At 45.7% G+C, this 23,601-nt stretch overlaps 1 protein-coding gene across 1 annotated transcript in view; it reads left to right on the top strand.

Annotated features, from left to right (window-relative positions):
* The first annotated feature begins 616 nt into the window (after window positions 1-616).
* ano8b (anoctamin 8b) overlaps window positions 617-23,601 on the top strand; it is a 105,939-nt gene continuing 82,954 nt past the window's right edge. The window contains exon 1 of the mRNA XM_059991399.1: window positions 617-821. Coding sequence (XP_059847382.1) covers window positions 704-821 — 118 coding nt within the window. The 5' untranslated portion in view covers window positions 617-703. The remainder of the gene's footprint in view (window positions 822-23,601) is intronic.

Below are 23,601 nucleotides of genomic sequence, written 5' to 3'. Positions count from 1 at the left end.
ATGCAAACTTCAACACCAACTTGAGCCTTGGAGGCGACACCGCCAACAGATACCCACTGTTCTGACAGCAGGCAAGACATCTGCAACCTGCAGTTTAAAGGCCCCCATCTTCTCCCCCTAACCTCCTCCATTCCTGACCGAGAGTGAGTTAACTTGGCCCGGCCTCTGTTCTAACTTTTTCTTTCGCCTTCTCCGTTACTGCCCCATCGCCCTCTCTGCCGAGCAGTCGCTTGTCACCTCTGTGATTTCCCCTGCCTATCCCTGTTTGCTAATTTGTGCACAATACCTGCGTCAGCTGTCTCACAATATCACCATTCCTCCGACCATCCACCCTTCCGTCAATCTCTGTCACTCATTTCCCCAAACACCCCCCCCCCTCTCTCCCTCTCTATCACTCCCTCCCTCCGTCTTTGTTCGAGGCTCGGGCGGGGACATGAACCGGATGATTAATCGGCTGGTGCATTTTATCCTCGAGCCTTGCCGTGCTTTACTGGTGTCTGTGTGTTTGAGTGTGAGAGAGAGTGGTTGGGGAGGGAGGGAGGGGGGGTTATGGTCAGAAAGAGCTCGCAAGCATTGCAGAAAGCCAAAAGAAAGCAAAAGACGAGGTGCGCTGGGGGGGGGGGATTAGGAGACAGACCCCACGCCCCCCTTCATCCCAATGCGACCCGTGTAGAAAGCAGCATCGGCTCCTCTTGAACTGGACATGCCGGAGATGAGGAAAGCCACGGACAAGGAGAGCACCGAGGGGAACAAGCGACCTCAGCCCGAGAAGGAGATGGAAGAGGCGACCGAGAACCGGGCGGCCACCGCCGGAGTCCTGGGTGAGTGGAGAAGCGGGTTTCTCCGGGAAAGGAGCAAAGTCACATTGCAGCTTACTGGGGGGAGGGGGACGCTAATCCCTCATGCAGTTTGCCACAAAAAAATGAAGTACAACGGTCGCGTAAAGTGAAGGAGACGGGGTCTGCCCGACATCCAGGGGTAAACTGATGAAAGGAGGCATGGGACTCCCTCATCTTTTGTGGGATCTTGCCTTGCATCACGGGATCATCTGCATTCCCAGTCAGGAGACAAATGGTATTGGCTCCGGTGATTTCTTTCTGCAGAAATTCGAGCCTTTTTTTGGGGGGGGGGGGGGGGGGAGAGGGATGCCGAGTGTGTGTGTTTTCAAAGCTGTATTATAATATTGATCGGAGCGGGTCTGATCACTGCGGACTCCCAGTGACTCCGTGATGCATTAATTTATTGATCCTACAAATGCACCGGATCCCAGGGCTGGCTGTGCACCAGCTGTGAAGGGTACACGTTTGCCTCAGTCGGGTGGTAAATTCCACTCCCAGCGATACCCAATGCAGTCGGCACCGCTCGCTGATAGGCTGCGTCTCCCTCACATCCGGCCAGGTGCTTCGCAGTTGTCCATCTTTGTGCCGCCGGCCCGCGGACACGCGTGTGCAGACACCAATTCACGGTCACACCTGCCGCACGTGTAATCACGTGCAAATGCTGATACAAAATTATGAGGGGCCACAAGTAGAGTGTATGGTCGGAAACTTATCCCTGTAGTGGATGAAATCAGATATTTAGGGTAAGGGGTTCAGAGGGGATGGAAAGAAGAATTTGCCCCCCTCCCCAGACACACACACACAGGTATGGTGGAATCTGGATGACACTGCTTGAGTGGGTGGTGGTGGCAGTGACTCCCACATCTTCAGAATTATTGAGACAAGCCCTTGAATTGCAGAGGCAGAGACTAAGTGGTGTAAATGAAATTAGTAGGGAAACGTGGCGTGTTGACTCCTCTCTGCAGACGCTGCCTGACCGGCTGAGATCCTCCAGCATTGTGTGTGTGTGAGAGCTCCTTAGTGTGGGGAGAATGCTTGATGGCCTGACCAGTCTGTTCATGCACTGTCTGGCTCTACATTCTATAAATTCACGGCTCTGAATGCACACACCTTTACCCAGGAGTGCATATAGACAGTCACAGGAACGTAAACGCACACCCACACGCAGACTAACTGGAGCTCAGACGCATGCACGTATGCGTGCGTCGACTCGTAAACAGACCTACAGAAAAAATACGCAAACACGCTCTGGCAAATGTACTTCGTGGTGGGAGACACCAGCAGTATGCCGGACGTTCAGGAGTGTCAGGGGGCAGAAGAGTGTGTGAAGTTGCCATCACTAGGGAGAAGGTGTTCAGGAAACTGAATGGTCTGAAGGTAGAGAGGTCACCTGAACCAGGTGGTGTACACACCAGGGTTCTGAAAGAGGAGGCTGAAGATATTGTGGCGGCATTAGTAGTGATCTTCCAAGAATCAATTGATTCTGGCATGGTACCGGAGGACTGGAAAATTGAAAATGTCACTCCATTCTTCAAAAAGGGAGGGAGATAGAAGAAAGGAAATTAAAGGCCATTTAGTCTGACCTCAGTGGTTGGGAAGATGTTGGAGTCGATTGTTAGGGATGTGGTTTCCGGCTACTTGGAGGAGCATGATAAAATAGGCCGTTGTGAGTATGGTTTCCGCAAGGCAAAATCTTGCCAGACAAATCTGTTGGAATTCTTTGAAGAAATAACAAGCAAATAGACAAAAGAGAGTCAGTGGATGTTGTGTACCTGGAATTTCAGAAGTCCTTTGACAAGCTGCCACACCTGAGGCTGAGCGTTTGTTATTACAGGAAAGATATGAGCAGTGGCTGATTGGCAGGAGGCAAAGAGTGGAAGTAAAGGGTTGGCTGCCGGTGACTGTGCTGAGGCCTGTGTTGGGGAGCCCAAGTCATTGGATATATTTAAGGCAGAGGGTGATAGATTCTTGATTGGTCAGGGCATGAAGGGATACAGGGAGAAGGCAGGTGATTGGGGCTGAGAAGGAAAATGGATCAGCCAAGATTCATTTGGCTCCAAGGTGGAACCAACATCATATGGTCTTATAAAGGCACGCACATAACTACATGTACACTTACAGGCATAAACCTGCACACACACATCCAGATACATACACACAAACACAAGGAGGATCTCGGTCACATGCACTCAGGAGGATGATACACCTCCCACCCCAGGATGCTGCGTTCCTGTGTATTACTGTCACTGATGCCTCAGCTCCATTCGGAGAGCCCTGAGGGGGTGCTGTCCTTTGCGGCTCAGTAACAGAACATAGAATAGCACTGTACAGGCCCTTTGGCCCACAAATGTTGTGCCAGCCTTCAAACCTGCTGCAAGATCAATAGAACCATTCCCTCCCACTTGGCCCTCCATTTTACTTTCATCCATAAATGGTGCACGGTTATTGGTAACCAGACCTCAGACATGTAGAGTGAGGAGTGGGATGGTGAAATTTAAAGTTAAATAAATCCTATTGGACAGGGCAATCATTTACTGAAATACTAATTATAAAAGAGCCACTTCCCACAGAGTAAATAACATGCCTGCTGCCATTGTTTTGACTTCACAAAATAATCAGTTCAAGGGGTATTATCAACAGATCCGCATGATTTATCCAGACTACTTTCACTACTGCAAAATATTCACTGCTAGGTTTCTGCCGAAGTGTTACACTTCCACAAAAAATAATTAATTTCAAAAGCAAATACATTGGAATTTTCTCTTTATTAAATTGAGGGACATTAATGCCACAGATGAATAATTTCCCCTAAGTAACATCGCACACTCCCAGGCTGGGTCAGAGTGGCTTAAATACAGAGTAAAGCTCCTTTACACTAACCCATCAAGCATTCCTGGTACAGGGACTAAGTGGGTTTGATACAGAGCAAAGCTTCCCTTCGCTGACTAACCTGACACTTCCAGGGTAGGGCTAAAGTGGGTTAGATACAGAGCAAAGCTCAAAACAAGTTGCAGAAACGTGTAAAATTAGTCAGCTCCATCATGGGTACTGGCCTCTGTAGCATCTTCAAGGATGCTACCTTAGGAAGGCGGTGTCCATCATTAAGGATCCCCACCACCCAGGACATGCCCTCTTCACACTGTTACCATCGGGATGGAGGCACACACTCAGTGATTCAGGAACAGCTCCTTCCCCTTTGCTGTCCGATTTCTAAATAGACATTGAACACTACCTCACTACTTTCTTACTTCTGCCTTTTGCATTACTTATTTTGACTTAACTGTTTAATAGACATGTATATACTTAATGTAGCTCAGTTTTTTTTTCCTTTATATTTATTTATCATGTATTTCATTGTACTGCTACCGTAAAGTTAACACATTTCATGACAGAAACCGCCAGGATGTTATGTGACAGGTATCACACCAAAATTCTGCAGGCTGCTTAACTTTCTTCCAAAAGTGAGAGCATTCCAATTCTGTTGAATTCTAGAACATTGTGGAACAGTGTTGCTGCCACTTACTCCCTCTGCCCAGATAACTACTATGTGAAGCCCTTCCCAGTTTGGCAGTTTCTCAGCCTTCATGAAAGAGTGACATCCTCAGGGCAGTGGTGAGGAATGAGTGAGCCCCATGTCTGATATGCCTGGGATGATCTTGTGCTCTCTCTTAAGAGTTAAATACAAGTCAAATCAAATATCAGTACCTGAGTGAGCCACTGACTTAGCTCCCTGTGTGAAATTGTGAAAAGGTTTCCTTGGAGGGTTGTGTTTAATGGTGTTCTCCAGGGTTTGATCAGTTCCTCTTAGCATTTCAGCAAGGAGTGAGGATGTTTTAAGGAATGTGGCAGCCTCTGCCATGGCTGGGTGATGACTGTTTGTTCTGTGTGTCAAACAGGGCCTAGTAATTTGTCCTCCATTGCTTTTACCAGATATCCTTTGGAATTTGTTCCAGAAATTCATTTTACACTTGCAAACACTTTGCAATTCTCTATCCCGTGGATTTGTAGGTTCATTCAATGCAAAGATCAGTAGACGCCTGGGTATCTGAGGTTCCAGGGGCAAATGGATAAGGCAGGAAAATGGTTGATGTAGAAGATTAGCTGTGATCGTACCGAATGGTGGAATAGATTTGAAGAGCCAAATGGCCCATCCCTGCTCTTGTATTGGAAGTGGAAACTAGGTGTTGAGTACGAGTGAATGAGCACCATTCTCAAGAAAAGTCATATTGAGGAAGGAGGCTGGCAGGGAAGATGCTTGATGGGGAAAGGTGTTCAGGATGTAAAAGTCAAAAGCTCAATGTGCAATGCTTCTCCTCCCTCAACCACAAACCACCTCAAGGCAACAAATCCAATGTCTATATGTGTAACCCCGCTTCAGTGTGTCTCTCTGACTGGCGCAATCAAATCTGATGGCGTGCAGCTGAGCTGTCTCATGACCTGGTCCATGGTCATCACTTGAGCAGCATCACAAGTCAACTGGGCCAATAGTAATACAGTTCGTGGAGCTTGATTTGCAGAAAATGGCTGCTGCATTTGTTATAGTGCATCAATAATCTCAGTAAAGATATCAGTAAGTCTGAAAGTGTGCAGATAAATCATACGCTGACATTGCCAGGACTTGAGGATCTGAAATATTTGGAAAGGTTGAATAGGTTAAGACTTTTATTCCCTGGAGTGTAAGAGAATGAGGGAGATTTGATAGAGGTATACAATATTATTCGAGGTGTAGAGAGAATAAATGCAAGCAAGCTTTTTTCACTGAGGTTGGATGAGACTAGTACTAGAAGTCATGGGTTAAGGGTAGAAGGTGAAATGTTTAAAGGGAATATGGGGGAGATCTTCTTCACTCGGAGTGTGGACTGAGCTGCCAGCAGAAGTGGTGGATGTGGGCTCGATTTCAACATTTAAGAGTAGTTTGGATAAATAAGTGGGTGGGAGGGGTATGGAAGAGGGGGAATGGTTTGGGTGCAGATCGATGGGACTAGATAGAATAATAGTTTGGCATGGACTAGATGGGCTGAAGGGCCTCTCTCTGTGCTGCAGGACTCTGTGACTAGCTGGAATTGTGAAAGGTATTGCCAGGGTATAAGTTCTTTCCCAAACTGAATGGACATAATTTGCTGTGTAAAGGCTCTTGTCTCATGGGCTGCGGGTATCACCGACAAGTTCAGCATTTATTGCCCGTCCCTAATTGCCTTTGAGGAGGAGGTGGTGAGCAGCGTCAGTCCCCGTGCTGAGGACACATCCATGGTGTTGTTGAAGAACTCCCCAGAACTTCCGCCCACTGACAATGAAGGAACGGCGATATATTTCCAAGTCAAGGTGGTGAGTGTCTTGGAGGGGAACCTGAAGATGGTGGTGCTCTTGTCCTTCATGATAGAGGTTGTGGATTTGGAAAGTGCTGACGGAGTAGCCTGGGTGCGCGTAGTTGCAGTGGATCGAGTACTGTGATGTGAGAGGCAGGGACAAACAAAAGCTGACATACCCCACAGTATCTGTCAGACAGCTGATATATCGGAGATGATTGAATCACCAGCCCTAACAGTAGTGACACTTCAAATTTCCTTTCCTCGCATTCTAACCCAGCTGTCATTCCAGTCAGGAGATAAGGGCAGTGCCATTATCTTCCCTTTGTGTTTACGTAATTGTTTTTGTAAAATTCCACATGTTGGAAGTAGATTCAGCAACGACCTTCAAGGGACTGGTGTGCAGACCAAGAAATTGGTTTAATATACGTAGTATCTTTAATACTTTAACGAGGCTTTTTCCTCAGGGTGGCCGAATCCAGATCAGAGGCAGTCTCAGGATAAGCGGTTGGATATTCAGGAGGAATTGCATCACTCGAAGGCTTGTCAATCTTTGGGGCTGTGGGTGCTCAGTCACTGGCAACATTCAAAGCTGAAATGAAAGAATTTTGGACTCCAAGGGAAGCAAAGAATAAGGCGGTGGGGGGGGGGGGGGAACAGAGTTGGTGTACTCAAAGAGTGAGTTAATGCACAAGGTAGGCTGTCACCTTACTGCTGTCTGTAAGGAGTTTGTATGTTGTCCCTGAGACCCTGTGAGTTTCATCTAGGTGCTCCAGATTCCTTGCACATTCCGAAGATATTGGGGTTGGTAAGTCGTGGGCCCGCTGTATTAACATCAGAAGTGTGGCAATACCTGAGGCCTGCAAATCATTGGACTGTGTTGGCTGTTGACGCAAACAACACATTTCACTGTATGTTTTGATGTAGTTGTGACAAATCGAGCTAATCCTTATGACTAATTCAAGGGGGCATAACTTTACGGATTGGAGGGAAAGCATGGGGGAGGATGTCAGAGGCATTTTTTATTACACAAAAGTTGCAGGTGCCCCGGAAGGCTTTGCCAGGGTTGATGTTAGAGGCAAATACATTAGGGGCACTTTAGAGACTCTTAATAGGTATATGGATGAAAGAAAAATGAAGGGTTATGTGGGAGGGAAGAGTTAGATTGATTTTGCGGTTGGTGCATCATTTTCGGCTGAAGGGCCCGTGCTGTGCTGTCCTGTTCTATGTCGTGTGTTTATTGAATGACAGTAGTGGCCTCCTTCTGGAGGTGTTGTATCTGTTGTACCACAGAGTTTCAGCGGAAAATTTTCTAATATCATTTAAAACCAAATATAGATTGTTTCCAACCATAGGCATCCCCAAGCGTTATACAGTCCCTCTTGAAAACGCAGTCACTATCTTTCCAGCAAGATGTACTCTCTCGGCACTGCCTCTCTGACTGTGCAGTGCTCCCTCAGTACTACCCCTCCGAGAGTGCGGCATACCCACAGTGTTGCCTCTCTGACAGTGTGGTAGTACTGACAAAGTGGCACACCCTCGGTACTAGCCCCTGAACAGGGTGGCACTTTCTCAGTTTCATTTCCATGGTACCTGTGCCCAAGATCACATGTACAAATATTCTGCTGGCCCATGGCATGCAGTGCTGCCCCTCAATTCTTTAAACCCAGCCATAATAAAATCCAGATAATGATTACCTTTACTGCTGAATGAAGCAGCAAATGATTTTTTTTACAACCAGAGAGCAGTGAGATGCTTTCACAGGAAACATCTCGCGCTGGATTGGCGCCAGCTAGTCAGTTGCAAGAAGACTTGACGTTGCATAATACGTTTTGAAATTCTCACAGTTGACCAATTCCAAGCCGGATATAAATATTTGTCATCATTAGTGCAGCAACGAAAGTCTCACTGAGACTAAATTGTATTTATTTAACTTTCCTTGATCTTTAATGAATTTGTACCAAAACTGCTAATTTCACATTCACCTTTCTCGTGTTATATATGAGGTACAAAAACAGTACTATTTAAAAATGATGTTATTTTTCAAATGTCTTTTTAAATGATTTTAGAGATAATTTTCTAAAATGCTGCATTAATTTCAATCAGTCTCTGTTATACTTTATTAATAGTAAAACAATGAATGTGCACGTATAAGCTCAACCTTTTTCCTTAAAAATGTCCATAATTATTGTTACTAATTCAGTAATCAGTGATGATCTCGGCTCAAACTTGCCATGGCAAGTGAGAGAAGTTTTTAGAAGATTATCACCCATTTGGGCCCACGCTCTCAAATGTGTTTTGTGTTCTCCACTTCTGCTCTGGGGTCTCTATCTCTTTATCCCTTAGTGCCACACTCACTAAAGACTGAGTAGCGGTACGGCCCATTGAAGCAAACAGCAAATACACCACACAGCATGATCTCACTAATAGAAATGTGATATCATCAGATAATCGGTTTTAATGATGTTCATTGACTGATAAATGTTGGCAGTCATTGACACCGGGTAGATCCACTGTTCTGGTACTGTGGAATTCTGTATCATTAGTGATAACAAGTGATGATTGATTCCAGATGATAACACCTTTTCCAAAGCAGTGGTATTTCCTCAATACTACCCCACTGTGGGTGAGGCACTCCCTCAGTGTAGCCTTTCTGGTGGTGGGCCGTTCCATCAGTCTTGCCTCTCAGTGCTGCTGTTAAGATAGCACAGTCCTCTCCTAATCCTGCCCATCTAACATTGTTGCATTCCATCGGTGCTGCCCCTCGGAAAGGCAACTCCCTCAGTGCTGCCCCTTGGACAGAGCTAACACCCCTTATAGTGCACAGGAGCATCATATTAAAATGTTGCCTGTGGCATTGGACTTGAACCCAGCTGAGTGTAAACTGACACTTGTCTTAAACAAAGGTACTCAGGCAGGTAACTTGGCTGGGCTTGTATCCCCTGGAGTTTAGGAGAAAGAGAGATGACGTGATTAAAACATATGAAATCTCCAGGGGTCTTGAAAAGGTGGGTGTAGAAAGGATGCTTCCTTCAGCGGGAGAATCTAGAACAGAAATCAAAGATTAAAAATAAGGGGTCACCCATTTAAGACAAGGATGATGGGCTTTTTCCTGAAAGGATTGTGAGTGTGGAACTTTCTCAATAGGCTGTGGAAGCAGTGTTTGGATATTTTTAAGGCAGAGCTTGACAGATATAGTAGATGTTAAGCAAATGGGTGAAAGGTGACGTTGGCTAGCTAGGAAAGCAAACCTGAGATTACAGCGGATCAGCTGGGATCTCAGTAAATGATGGAGCAAGTTCAAGAGGCCAAGTGGCTTGTTCTTGCTTTTAATTTTCATGTTTGTATGACCTTGTTCCAGAGGCAAGTGTTAATGTGTTTCTGCGATGAGATGGGAAGTGACTAGGCTTACAGAGGGAACATCAGAGCTCAGTGCCCGGGAATTTGAGAGCACAGCCATCAGTGGTTGGAGGGATTAGATTCAGGAGAAGTGCAGCGGTCTCAGAGTGTAATAATGCTGATAGTTATGGGATTTAAGAGGAAGCCTGAGTAACAAACTACTCTTGTCTGTGTAATTGGAGCCGTGAATACTGTTATGTTTTGTAACTGGTTGGGTTGAGTTATTCTCCGCTCTTGGCAATTGAAAGTTGCCAAGCTCAGAGAATAACTCAACTCAACCCAACCATCGACCAACTGAGATACACATTTTCCGAATTATTTCCATTCTAAAAACTAATTGAAAGGAAAACGAGGAAGCCAGGAATGCAAGTCTTACTTCATTTTTTCTTTAAGCAAAGAGCATACGAATGACATCGTGGTGTAATGACTTCTGCCACTTACGTACTTTTATATATTTCGCACAATACATTGTGTAAGCAACAAAGAATGCTTAATCAAACAATATGTTTACAATATTGCTGAAATATTAAATGCAATACACTCCTCCCGCTTAGCTATAAACCAACTCAATATAGAATGCATTTCAACGTGCATACAGAATTGGAAAAGGTGATGAATGCAGGACTGAAGGTGTTATATTTGAATTCATGCAGGATACGAAATAAGGAAGATGATCTTGTAGCGCAGTTAGAGATTGGCAAGAATGATGCTGTGGGTATCACAAAGCCATGCTGAAAGGCGAACATAGTTGGGGATACACAAGGAGACATCGTCTATCGAAAAGACAGGCAGGTAAACGGAAGAGGAGTGGCTTCGCTGGTAAAAATTTAAATCAAATTCTGAGAAAGAGGTGACACAGGATCAGAGAATGTAGAATCCTTGTGGGTGGAGCTAAGGGTAAGGAGACCTTGATGGGAGCCTTTAACGTGCCTCTGAAAATTAGCCAGAATGTGGTTTACAAATTACAACACAAGATAGAAAAAGCATATCAAAAAGGCAATGTTATATTACTGATGGGGATTTCAACATGCAGATTCATTGGGAAAACCAAGTTGGTGCTGGATCCCAAGAGAGAAAATTTGTAGAATGCCTCCCAGATGGTTTTTGGAGCAGCTTGTTGTTGAGCCACGAGGGGATCAGCTATTCTGGATTGGGTGTTGTATAATGAAACGGACGTGATTAGGGAACTTAAGGTAATGGGCTCCTTGGATAACAGTGATCATAACAGGATAGAATTCACCCTACAATTTGAGAAGGAGAAGCTAAGGTCAGATGTCTCAGTATTACAGTGGAGTTAACAGAATTACAGAGCCATGAGAGTGGAGCTGGCCAAAGTTGATTGGAAGGGGACACTAGCAGGGATGACAGCTAAGTAGCAGTGGCTGGAGTTTCTGGAGCAATTCAGAAGGTGCAGGATAGATACATCCCAAAGAAGAAAAGGCAGGATGACGCCATCGTGGCTGACAAGGGAAGTCAAAGCCAACATAAAAGCAAAAGACAGGGCATGTAATAGAACAGAAATTCGTTGGAAGTTAGAGGATTGGGAATATTTTAAAACCATAAGGTACAGGAGCAGAATTAGGCTGTTTGGCCCATCAAGTCTGTTCTGCCAATTCATCATGAGTTTTCCTCTCAGCCCCAATCCCCTGTATCCCTTCATCCCCTGACTAATCAAGAATCTATCAACCTGTGCCTTAAAAATACATAACGACCTGGCCTCCACAGATGCCTGTGACAACAAATTCAACAGATGCACCACACTCTGGCAAAAGGAATTCCTCCTCATCTCCGTTCTAAAAGGACACTGCTCTGTTCTGAGGCTCTGTGTTCTGGTCTTAGACTCTCCCAAAATGGGAAACATCCTCTCTGTCAAGGGCCTTTCAACATTTGATAGGTTTCAATGAGGTCACCCCTCATTCTTCTGAATTCCAGTGTGTACAGACCTAGAACCACCAAACGCTCCTCGTATGACAAGCCTTTCCATCCTGAAAACCAGTAGAAGGCAACTAAAAAGCTGTAAGGGTGGAAAGATTAAATATGAAGGTAAGCTGGCTAATGGTATCAAAAATGAATTCAAAAGCTCCTTCAGACATATAAGGAGTAAAAGTGAGTCGAGAGTAGATACTGGACCACTGGAAAATGACGTTCAAGAGATAGTAATGGGAGACAAGGAAATGGTGGATGAACCGATTAAGTCTTTTGCATCAGTCCTCACTGTGGAAGATGCTAGTAGTGTGCTTGAAGTTCAAGAGTGTCGAGGGGCAGAAGTGAGTGCAGCTGCTATTAGTAGGGAGATGGCACTTAGGAAACTAAAAGGTCTGAGGGTATATAAAGTCGCCTGATGGACTAATCCCAGGGTTCTGAAAGAGGTGGCTGAAGAGATTGTGGAGGCATTAGTAATGATCTTTCAAGAATCAATAGATTCTGGAATGGTTCCAGAGGACTGGAAAATTGCAGATGTCACTCCACTCTTCAAGAAGGGAGGGAGGCAGAAGAAAGGAATTTTTAGATCTGTTAGCCTGGCCTCATCTGTTAGGCAGCTGGGAAGATGCTGGAATCAATTGTTAAGGATGTGGTTTCAGGGTAGTTGGAGGTACGGGACATAATAGTCTGAAATCAGCATGGTTTCCTAAAGGGGAAATTTTGCTTGAATTCTTGAAGAAATAACAAGCAGAACAGACAAGGGAGAATTGGTTGATGTGTACTTGGATTTTCAGAAGGCCTTTGACAAGGTGTCACACATGAGGTGGCTAAACAACATAAGAGCCCAGGGTATTACAGGAAAGATACTAGCATGGCAGCAGGCAAAGAGTGGAAATAAAGGAGACTGCCGGTGACTAGTGGAGTTCCACGGGAGTCTACGTTGGGACCGCTTCTTTTTACATTGTACGTCAATGACTTGGATGATGTAATTGATGGCTTTGTCGCCACGTCTGCAGAGGATACGAAGATAGGTTGAGAGGCAGGTGGTGTTGTTTAATCAGAGAAACTGCAGAAAGGCTTGGACAGTTTAGGAGAATGGGCAAAGAGGCAGCAGATGGAATACAGTGTTGGAAAGTGTATGATCATGCACTTTGATACAAGAAATAAAAGCATATATTATTTTCCAAAAGGAGAGAAAATTCAAATTCTGAGGTGCAAAGGGATTTGGGAGTTCTGGTGCAGGATTCCCTAAAGATTCATTTGCAGGTTGAATCAGTGGTGAGGAAGGCCTGTACTTGCTGGAGTTTAGAAGAATGAGGGGGCATCTCATTGAAACTGATTGAATATAGAAAGGCCTAGAGAGTGTGGATGTAGAGAAGATATTTCCTATAAGACCAGAGGACACTGTCTCAAAATAGAGGGACATCCATTTAGAACAGAGATGAGGAGGAATTTCTTTAGCCAGACAGTGATGAATCTGTGGTATTTATTGCCTCAGGTGGCTGCATGCATTTAAGGTGGAGTTTGATGGGTTCTTGCTTAGTCAGGGTATGAAAGGTTATGGGCAGAAGGCAAGAGAATGTGCTGAAGAGGGAAATGGATCAGCCATGATGAAATGGCAGAGCAGACTCAATGGGCTGATAGGCCTACTTCTGCTCCTATATCTTATGGTCAAATATACACCATATAACACAACTACTGTATAGACCTCCACAGATTAATAAATTTAAATTGTCCTATTCAGCCCTAAAAGTTTAATTCCAACCAGTTCCCCTCCACCACCACTCTCCTCCGTTTAACGGAACTTGTCCTCACTCTTAATAATTTCTCCTTTGGCTCCTTCCACTTCCTGTAAAGAAAAGATGTAGCCATGGGCACTCCCATAGGTCCCAGCTATGCCTGCCTTTTGTCGGCTATGTGGAACAGCCCATATTCCAAGCCACACTGGTATCACTCCCCAACTTTTCCTACGCTACATCAGCAACTACGTTGGTGCTGCTTCCTGCACCCATGTAGAGCTCATCGACCTCATTAACTTTGCCTCCAACTTCCACTTTGGTCCATTTCCAACACCTCCCTCCCCTTTCTCTATCTCTGGATACTTGTCTACTGATGTGTATCATAAACCCACAGATTCTCACATCTACTTGGACTATACCTCTTCCCACCCTGTTACTTGTAAAAATGCCATCCACTTATCTCAATTCCTCTGACTCCGCTGCATCTACTCTCTGGATGAGGCTTTTCATTCCAGAAAGAGGGGGATGTCCTTTTTTCAAAGAAAGGGGTTTCCTTTCCTCCACCATCAATGCTGCCCTCAACAGCATCTCTTCCATTTCATGCATGTCTACTCTTACTCTATTCTTCCACCACCACACCAGGGATAGGGTTCCTCTTGTCCTCACCTACCACCCTACCAAACTCCATATCCATTCATCCCTCCCCATTGATCTCCCTCCTGTATTTGTCCTTGAAAGTGGAACAAGTGCTACACCTGCCCCTACACCACCTCTCTCACTACCATTCAGGGCTCCAAACAGTCCTTCCAGGTGAGGTGACACCTCACCAATGTGGCCTGGTGTGATTGAATGCGGTGTCCGATGCTCTCGGTGTGGCCTCCTGTATGTCGGTGAGACCCGACGTAGATTGGGAGACCGCTTCACTGAACACCTATGCTCCATCCGCCAGAAGAAGCAGGATCTCTCAGTGGCCACCCATTGAAATTCCACTTCCCATTCCCATTCCTATATGTCCATCCATGGCCTCCTCTGTGTGATGAGACCACACTTACGTTAGAGAAACAACACCTTGTATTCCATTTGGGTAGCCTCCAACCTGATGGAATTGAACATCGATTTCTCAGTCTTCTGGTAATGCCCTCCCTCCTCTCCTTCACAATTCCCCAACTCCTTTTCCCTCTCTAACCTTATCACCTTGCCTGCCCATCACCTCCCTCTGGTGCTAAGTCCCCTTTTCCTTTCTTCCATGGCCTTCTGTCAATAGACAATAGGTGCAGAAGTAGACCATTCAGCCCTTCGAGCCTGCACCGCCATTCTGAGATCATGGCTGATCATCTACTATCAATACCCAGTTCCTGCCTTGTCCCCATATCCCTTGATTCCCCTTTCCATAAGATACCTATCTAGCTCCTTCTTGAAAGCATCCAGAGAATTAGCCTCCACTGTCTTCCGAGGCAGTGCATTCCAGACCCCCACAACTCTCTGGGAGAAGAAGTTTTTCCTTAACTCTGTCCTAAATGACCTACCCCTTATTCTCAAACCATGCCCTCTGGTACTGGACTCTCCCAGCATCTGGAACGTATTTCCTGCCTCTTTCTTGTCCAATCCCTTAATAATCTTATATGTTTCAATCAGATCCCCTTTCAATCTCCTTAATTCCAACGTGTACAAGCCCAGTCTCTCTAACCTCTTTGCTTAAGACAGTCTGGACAACCCAGGAATTAACCTTGTGAATATACGCTGCACTTCCTCTACAGCTAGGATGTCCTTCCTTAATCCTGGAGACCAAAACTGTACACTATACTCCAGGTGTGGTCTCACCAGGGCCCTGTACAAATGCAAAAGGATTTCCTTGCTCTTGTACTCAATTCCCTCTGTAATAAAGGTCAACATTCCATTAGCCTTCTTCACTGCCTGCTGCACTTGCTCATTCACCTTCAGTGACTGATGAACAAGGGACTCCTAGATCTCCTTGTATTACCTAGCTCTACACCGTTCAGATAATAATCTGCTTTCCTGTTCTTACTCCCGAAGTGGATAACCTCACACTTATTCACATTAAACGTCATCTGCCGAGTATCTGCCCACTCACTCAGCCTATCCAAGTCACCCTGAATTCTCCTAACATCCTCATCACATGTCACACTGCCACCCAGCTTAGTATCATCAGCAAACTTGTTGATGCTATTCTCAATGCCTTCATCTAAATCGTTGATGTAAATCGTAAACAGCTGTGGTCCCAATACCGAGCCTTGTGGCACCCCACTTGTCACCACCTGCCATTCCGAGAAACACCCATTCACTGTTACCCTTTGCTTTCTATCTGCCAACCAGTTTTCTATCCATGTCAATATCTTCCCCCCCCCAATGCCATGAGCTCTGATTTTACCCACCAATCTCCTATGTGGGACCTTATCAAATGCCTTCTGAAATGTCCTCTCCTATTAGATTCCTCCTTCTCCAACCCTGTATCTATTTCACCAATCGACTTCCCAGCTCTTTACTTCACCCCTCCCCTCCCGGTTTCACCTATCACCTTGTGTTTCTCCCTCCCTTCCCCCATCTTTTAAATCTACTCCTCATCTTTTTTTTCTCCAGTCCTGCTGAAGGGTCTTGGCCTGAAATGTCGACAGTCCATTGATGCTGCCTGGCCTGTTGAGTTCCTCCAGCATTTTGTGTGTGTTGCTTGGATTCCTAGCATCTGCAGATTTTCTCCTGTTTGTGGTTTAATCACTGCAGAGGTTTCTTCCTCTTGTGGAATAAAGTCCTTCCTGACAAGGGGATCTCTCTGCGTGTCCGGTGAGACTTGTGGCTGTGAAACAATCTCAGATTCGGAGGCTTCCTCCGTGGAGATTGTCGGTGTTAACTCTAAGACTGCAGGAAGTGGTTCTGAAAGCTCTGGACATCTTTCTTGTCTAACATTTGACTTTGCTCTCCTCAACTGATTGACATATTGTCTTTAGATGGCATCAGGCACAGTCTCCACTGTGTGGTCCAGTTCTTTCCAACCACCCACTATTGATCACCCCCATAGTCCTTCACCAGGACTGCTTGTCCAGGAGTGAAAGATCAAAGATCCTTGTTTGAGGAGCCCTTAATTTGTCTCAGCTGGTTGTCCTGCCTGCTACTTTTAAGACTGGGATTGAGGAGACCCAAATGTGAAGGCTGGGAATGACCCAGGAAAAGCTTGGCTGGAGAGTTGCTGGTTGTGGAGTGTGCTCCGTTACAACATGCAAGGAGGAAATCACTGAGCATCTGATTTAGTGTCAGCATAGTGTGCTCTGCTGATATTATTCATTGTGTGTTCTTTGGACTCTAGACAAATCTTTCCACCAAGCCATTTGTAGCTGGGTGGTACAGTGCGGATGTAATATTCCTTATTCCATTCGAGTTCAGGAATGGCTGAAACTGTTCCATTGTCACTGACTAAGAGTTCTGGAACACCAGTCTGTGTAGTTGGATTGTACAACTCTCAATTCCCACATTTCACAACCTCTGTCGAGGGCAGGTTGATTCTAGCACTGGTAAGAATGGGGCAGCTGGAAATTCTGCTGCACATTCCAGCCACTTTGGGGTCCATGTGGTCCTGAGACAGTGTGGAATCTTTTCTAGTTTCCCTTTGGTTCATCTTTGTCGTAATACAGAGACCTTCGATTTGCTTTGAGGAGTAAGTTTCAAGGTGAGTGTCAACTTTTGTAAATTTTTCAGTTATTTCCTTTTCCAAGGGTAAGCAGGACAATAATCAGCATTCCCATGATTAGATATTCTCTTGAATTTGATCTTGTACTTGTGTCCTCCAAGAAACAGAGCCCATCTCTGCATTTGTGCTGTTAGTGGAACACCCTTCTGTGGATTGAAAATGGACACCAGTGGTTGATGATCAGTAACGAGGGTAAACTCTCTCCCATGCAAGTACTAGTTGAAATGTTTTACACCCTTAACTAGACTCAAAGCCTCTCTGACATTCTGTGTGTAAATTTTCTCTGCAGTGGTAAGGGAATGTGATGCAAACACTTTGGGGAATTGACTTCATTCACTCATAACATCTGACTAGACTGTGCCTATCCCATTAGGTGAGGCACCACAGGCAGGTTTCACTGGATGATGTGTGAGTACATGTCTGATCTCACCATTTCCTTTGTCTTTTGGAAAGCCACCTCCCTCTGCTTTGTCCATTGCCATTTCTTCCTGATCTGCAGTAATGAGTTCAAGGGGTGGAGCACAGCAGCCAGGTTTGGTAGAATCCTATTATAGTAATTGACAAACCCTGAAAGGACGGCATATGTGACACGCCCTTTGGCCTTGGGGCATCAACCACTGCTTGACACTTGTGTATACTTTTGCACACTCGGGTAAATCTTGTTTGTTAATAGTGTGACCATAGTAAGTAATGCTTGGTTTACAGAATTCACACTAGTCGTGTTGTGCTCTAACCCCATAATCTTACCTTTTCAACACTGTCTTGAGATTTTGGAGATGTTCCTCGTCATCCTCACCCAGAACAATGATGTCATCCAGGTAGAACCGAGTGCCCGGGGCAGGCTTGCCGCACCTGGTCCATAGCTTTCTATCAGAGTGCAGGTGTAGATGTTACTCCAAAATTAAGCCTATTGTACAGGTAGAGCTATTTGTGAGTGCTTATGGTGAGAAACAATTTAGACTCTTCTTCCATCTCCATCTGTAGGTAGTTCTCAACTAGGACCAGTTGCTAAAGTGTTTTCCTCCAGAAAGATTTGCAAAAATATCCTCTATTAGAGAGTATTGGTCTACTTTCATGACTTGGTTGACGGGAACCTTAAAATCAACACAGGTCCTGACTGACCCATTGTTCTTGGCAACTGGGACCACTGGTGCTGTCCGCAGGCTCCACTCAACCTTGGAAAGAACTCCTTCAGCCTCCATGAGATCTAACTCACTGGCTACCTTATCACATATGGTATTAGGAACCAGGTGGGCTTTGTCAAACTTGTGTGTGGTATTTTTATTTAACACTATTTTACCCTTGATATGATTGAGTTTTCCATTGCCATTCCTGACGCTGCTCTGGCGTCACCCCGTAGCTTAATTCCCTTTTAGTTGACTCTTTTGCAGTGGATGCGGCATGCAAATGGTGGATCGATCACCAGTCAAGTTGTAGTTGTCTCTGCCAATCACATCAGCACCATGCTGGCCCTCCTGTTTTTACCACATTCAAGCACAATGTGATTTGTCGTTTGTTGTATTTCACAGTTACAGATGTCATTCCCACAGGAATTAACTTTCCTCCAGTATAAATTCCTAGTTGGATTCCTCCGGTTCTGCAGGCTTCAGTTCGGTATCTTTGAAATGCCATTCAAACTCATTTTGTGGAATGACTGAAACAGATGAACCAGTGTCCAATTCCATTTTAATTAATTTGCTGTTCACTTCTGGTGTAAACCGTATTGCTTATCTATTGTTAGGTTTTACATGGATGCCCATTTCTGTGCCACTCCCATCATTATCAGATTTTTCATTGATGTTATGCAGATTAGTTCTCTTTCTGGAACTGCAACTTGACTTTTTTATCTTCTTTCCTGTGGAAGCCGGTTATTTTTGCCTTCCTGATAAGCTTTTTGCCTCCTGCTTTGTTGCACCTTTTTCTGCAAGTTTCGCCTGTAAACCTGCATTGATCTGGTGTATGTGATCTCCTGCCACGGTTTGTTCAGCCATCCAGGTTTCTGTTTAGACGATGCAATTTTGTTCACGCTCACTTTCATTCCTGACGACAACTCAATTGTGCCCGTCTGCTGTTTCCATTGGTACAGCAATTTCAACTGCTCTGTTAAATATCTTCTAAAACTGACACTGTGAGGTTTTCAGTTAATAGCAGACAACATGATTCACCTTAAATGCATTTATTGATGATGCAGTAATATCCCATAATGACATCAAGCCATTCAGCAACTCCAGACCAGGCTAGTGTTTCTGCTCTGCACCTCCCTCCTCCCACCCCCTTAACCACTCAATCTCTTCTTTTTCCCCTGTATTGATTCACCTGCTTTTTAAATCACCTTTGTTGTTTATCCCCACCAGGACCTGTTGGTGTGAGTTCCACTTTCTCCTTGCTCCTCGGGGGAAATGTTTCACCTGAATTCCTTGTTCGATTCATTAGTGACTGTCTTAGTTGAGGACCCTGAATGCTGGTCTCTCTTGGAGTTAGAAACACCATCTCTACATCTGCTTATTCTCAGGCCTTCACTCAGGATGGGGAATGGCATGCTCCCGTTCCAGTTCCGTGATTTCTGATGCGCACTATCTCTGCAACTATCTGGTCCAGTTCCTTGTGCCATGGAATCCTTTGGTGTACAGCTCACCTGCTTGGTCCTTGGATATTATCTATTTATTTATTTATCCATCTAGTTATTTATTTTTGAGGTCCATCTGGCCCTTCAAACTGCACCACCCAGCCCAATTTAACCCTAGCCTAATCATGAGACAGTTTACAATGACCAATTAACACACCGACCGGACGTCTTTGGACTAGGAGCACCTGGAGGAAACCCACACAGTCACGGGGAGAATGTACAAACTCCTTAAGGACAGCGGCGGGAATTGAACCCGGCTCGCTCGTACTACGCTGCTGTGCTGCCCAATGCCATCATGGGTGGCCCTGGAGTCCCATCTCTCTTCTATCTGTGCCTCATGTACCTGGGATGGAGTTTAACAGAGTATCCTCTAGCATCCAGACCCGCACTAACCCTGGATGCCCTCTCTACCTGGCAAGTTATCCCTGTCCAGTTCTAAACACACTAAATAGAGGCCTTAGTTTGTGGACCCCGCCTGTGAAACTTCTTGTATTGATTTTACTGCACCACTCTGCTGAGCAGGATTGAATTTCTCATTTATCTTTAATGGGAATTCTATCTATGGTTTTGTGAAACATCACATGATCCCAGGCACGGAACAGCCCGAGTAATCCGTTCCGCAATTACACAGGCTGAGAACTGACTCAGAGTTCCTCACGCCCGGAACCCTGCGTCTTGTGTAGCACCTTGGTGCATCAGAATATAGCCAGGATTTTCACGTGAACTCTCTGAAACTGAATATCACAATTGGATCAGAATCAGGTTTATTATTGCTGACATATGCCGTGAAAATTGCTGTTTTGTGGCAGCAGTAAAGTGTAAGACATAAAAATTACTATAATAAAAAAAAATGCAAAAGAGGAATAACGAGGTGGTTAACCACAAACAGGAGCAAGTCTGTAGATGCTGGAAATCCAGAGCAACACACACAGATCGCCGGAGGAACTCAGCAGGTCTGGCAGCATCTGTGGAAAAGAGTAAACAATTGACACAGACTAGGAGACCGTTTCACTGAACACCTACGCACTGTCTGCCAGAGAAAGCAGGATCTCCCAGTGGCCACACATTTCAATTCCATGTCCCATTCCCATTCTGATATGTCTATCCATGGCCTCCTCTGTTGTCAAGATGAAGCCACACTCAGGTTGGAGGAACAACACCTTATATTCCATCTGGGTAGCCTCCAACCTGATGGTATGAACATTGATTTCTCTAACTTCCGTTAATGCCCCCTCCCCTTCTTACCCCATCCCTTATTTATTTATTTATTTATTTATTTATTCCCCTTCCTTTTTCTCCTTTCTCTCTGTCCCTCTCACAATCACTCTTTGCCTGTTCTCTATCTCTCTCTGGTGCTCCCCTCCCGCTTTCTTTCTCCCTAGGCCTCCCGTCCCATGATCCTTTCCCTTCTCCAGCTCTGTATCCCTTTTGCCAATCACCTTTCCAGCTCTTAGCTTCACCCCACCCCCTCTGTCTTCTATCATTTTGGATTTCCCCCTCCCCTTCCTACTTTCAAATCTCTTATTATCTTTTCTTTCAGTTAGTCCTGACAAAGGGTCACGGCCCAAAATGTCAACTGTGCTTCTTCCTATAGATGCTGCCTAGCCTGCTGTGTTCCACCAGCATTTTGTGTGTGTTGCTTGAAACAAATTATGTTTTGGGCCCAAAATGTTCTTCAAGACTGAAAAGGAAAGGGCAAGATGCCAGATTAGAAAGGTTGGGGGTGGGGGGGGGGGGGGGGAAAAGAGGCCAGCTCAAAGTCAGGTTATCATCACTGACTTGTGTGACAGAATTTGTACGAGGACTGGTGGGGCTTACAGAGAATAGTGGAGGGGGCAAGTGGGAAGGTCTGGAAACACAGAAGCCAGTGTTTGGGTGATGTTGGGTGAGTGGGGCAGTGCAGGGGATCAGGATCAGAAAGAACAGCATGGAAGTGGGATAGGAAATAAGTTATTTGAAGACTTCTTCAAAGTGAAGTGAAGTAACAGTGGGGATGGAGGGGGGAGGGATAGGGTTAGTGAGTTAGGTCATGATCCTATTGAACAATGGAATTGGCTTGACGTGCTGATTAGCCTTCTCCTGTTGCCATGTGAATCACCTCTGAGGAGACAGTTCAAATGATCACTGTAGCCGGAGCACCCTGGAGAAATTTATGCTCAGTTCTGTCTATGCGGAGGAGCTGAACCAGAGCTTGACAATCTCAGTGTGAGCAGTGAATTCCCTGCACCAGCACGGTCTCTGCACACTATATCTGGAGACTCAACCAGCGCCAAAATACAAAGCGTAGAGCACTAATTGACAGCCAATGAGATGCTTTTTGAAGTGTCGTCATAGCCAGTTTGTGCATAGTGAGCTCCCATGGCCAGTTGGTTGGGGAATACACACCGGGCCAACCTCTCTGAGTCTTTTTCTGAAGTGCCAAAGGATCTTTCTGACCACATAAGAGAGAAGCTGTCTCAGGTTCTGCTGCATCTGACAAGCAACTCATAGGATCGCGCAGGCTCTGGGCCTGGGGTGTTGGGATACAGAGACGGGAGAGGGATCTGAGCCCAAACCTTATGATTTGGAGGTACAGTGACATCCAAAGTACTGGCGGAGGTCTGAGAACCCTCCTCCCAAACAGACACCCTGCGCCAGCTACGGGTGGAGCAGTGTCAGGGGAACAGGGAAGGTAGCAGCAGTGAAATGATTGACAGCTGTCAATTGCAGCGGTGGGAGAGGAGGAGCTGGGCTGTGCGGACAAGGACCGATCAAAAATCAGCATGACTCTCACGCACAACCATCTAGGTCAGCAGGATACCTGGAGAATGGGTCCCGAGGCCCCCTGCTTTACTCTGCGATGTGATTCAGGGAAATGCAAATGAAAAGGAAAAGTAGGATTCCTGGTGCCTGCCTCTGTCTGTACACTTACTGTGGATGTTCTGGTCCATTCCCCTCCTTGAAGGAATTTCCAGCCACATGGCTGGCCTGGCTACTGCCACAGTGGGCCTCCACTCTGCCTGAGGTCTCCCTTCATTCGTGTCATTTGTCCATCTCTACCTCAGCCCAGTCCCCATCCTCTGCCTTCCCATTGACTGCTGGCCTTTGTCCAAAAGCCCCACCAGTCACCAGCCTGCACACAATCTTTCCTGCCAGCCCATAATTGATAAGTTGGGAGTAATTACAAGGAAGAGAGGGCCGGAGGGAGGAAGCCGTGATGGTTCCAGATGGCCCCTGATGATTGAGTGACAGAGCAGACTTGATGGGCTGAATGGCCTAATTCTGTGGCTAGATTTTATTGGAATTTCGTTAGGAATTGATAGCCTTCCTGAGGAGAGCAGGATTAGGAGGGTTTTGGGGTTTTTGTCTTATACTAATACGTTTCTCAGAGCTAAACCCTCAAATAAGCTAAGGGCAGCTGAGGATATCAAACTGTTCAATTCTAGAGTTTTCATTTCTAAGCAAATGTGTTTCCTGCAATGAGGAATGGTATCTCCACCCCACTATTAAATCTACCCTAGTCATCTTTACTTGAAAAAGAGGAATGTTAGCCTCTCACTCCTTTCTCGTTACCGATGACAGGGTGTGTAATACATCTTGCAGGAGAGGAGAGTGGACCAATGGAGAAGGGGAAGGAGGAGGGGATCCAGGGGGAGGTAATAGGCAGGTGAGAAGAGGGGGAACAGAGGAAAGCAGTGTCAGGGGAATTTGTTGACACAAGAGGAGGCCATGGATCAGCACATGAGAAAGGGAATGGGAATGAACATGTTCGGCAACCAGGAAGTCCTGCTTGTGACAAATGGTGCAGAGGTGCTTGATGGAGCAGTCCCCCAGTTTGCGACAGGTCTCACCAATGCAGAGGAGACCGCATATCCCTACAAGCTGCCTAAGTACTAGACCTGCCCATTCACCTCCAGTAAGGGCCTCCAGTCCTTCCAGGTGAGGCAACACTTCCCCTGTGAATCTGCCGTGGTCATCTACTGTGGGCAGTTCTCCCAATCACAAGGGCTGTAGCAAAGATATTTAAATCATCCTTAGCAACAGGTGAAGAACCAGAGATAGCTAATGTTGTTCCACCTTGTAAGAAAGG

The sequence above is a fragment of the Hypanus sabinus genome, chromosome 16 (assembly GCF_030144855.1).
Source record: "Hypanus sabinus isolate sHypSab1 chromosome 16, sHypSab1.hap1, whole genome shotgun sequence".
Taxonomy (NCBI): domain Eukaryota; kingdom Metazoa; phylum Chordata; class Chondrichthyes; order Myliobatiformes; family Dasyatidae; genus Hypanus; species Hypanus sabinus.
The sequence above is the reverse complement of the archived record's forward strand: the minus strand, read 5'-3'. Positions and strand labels throughout refer to the sequence as shown.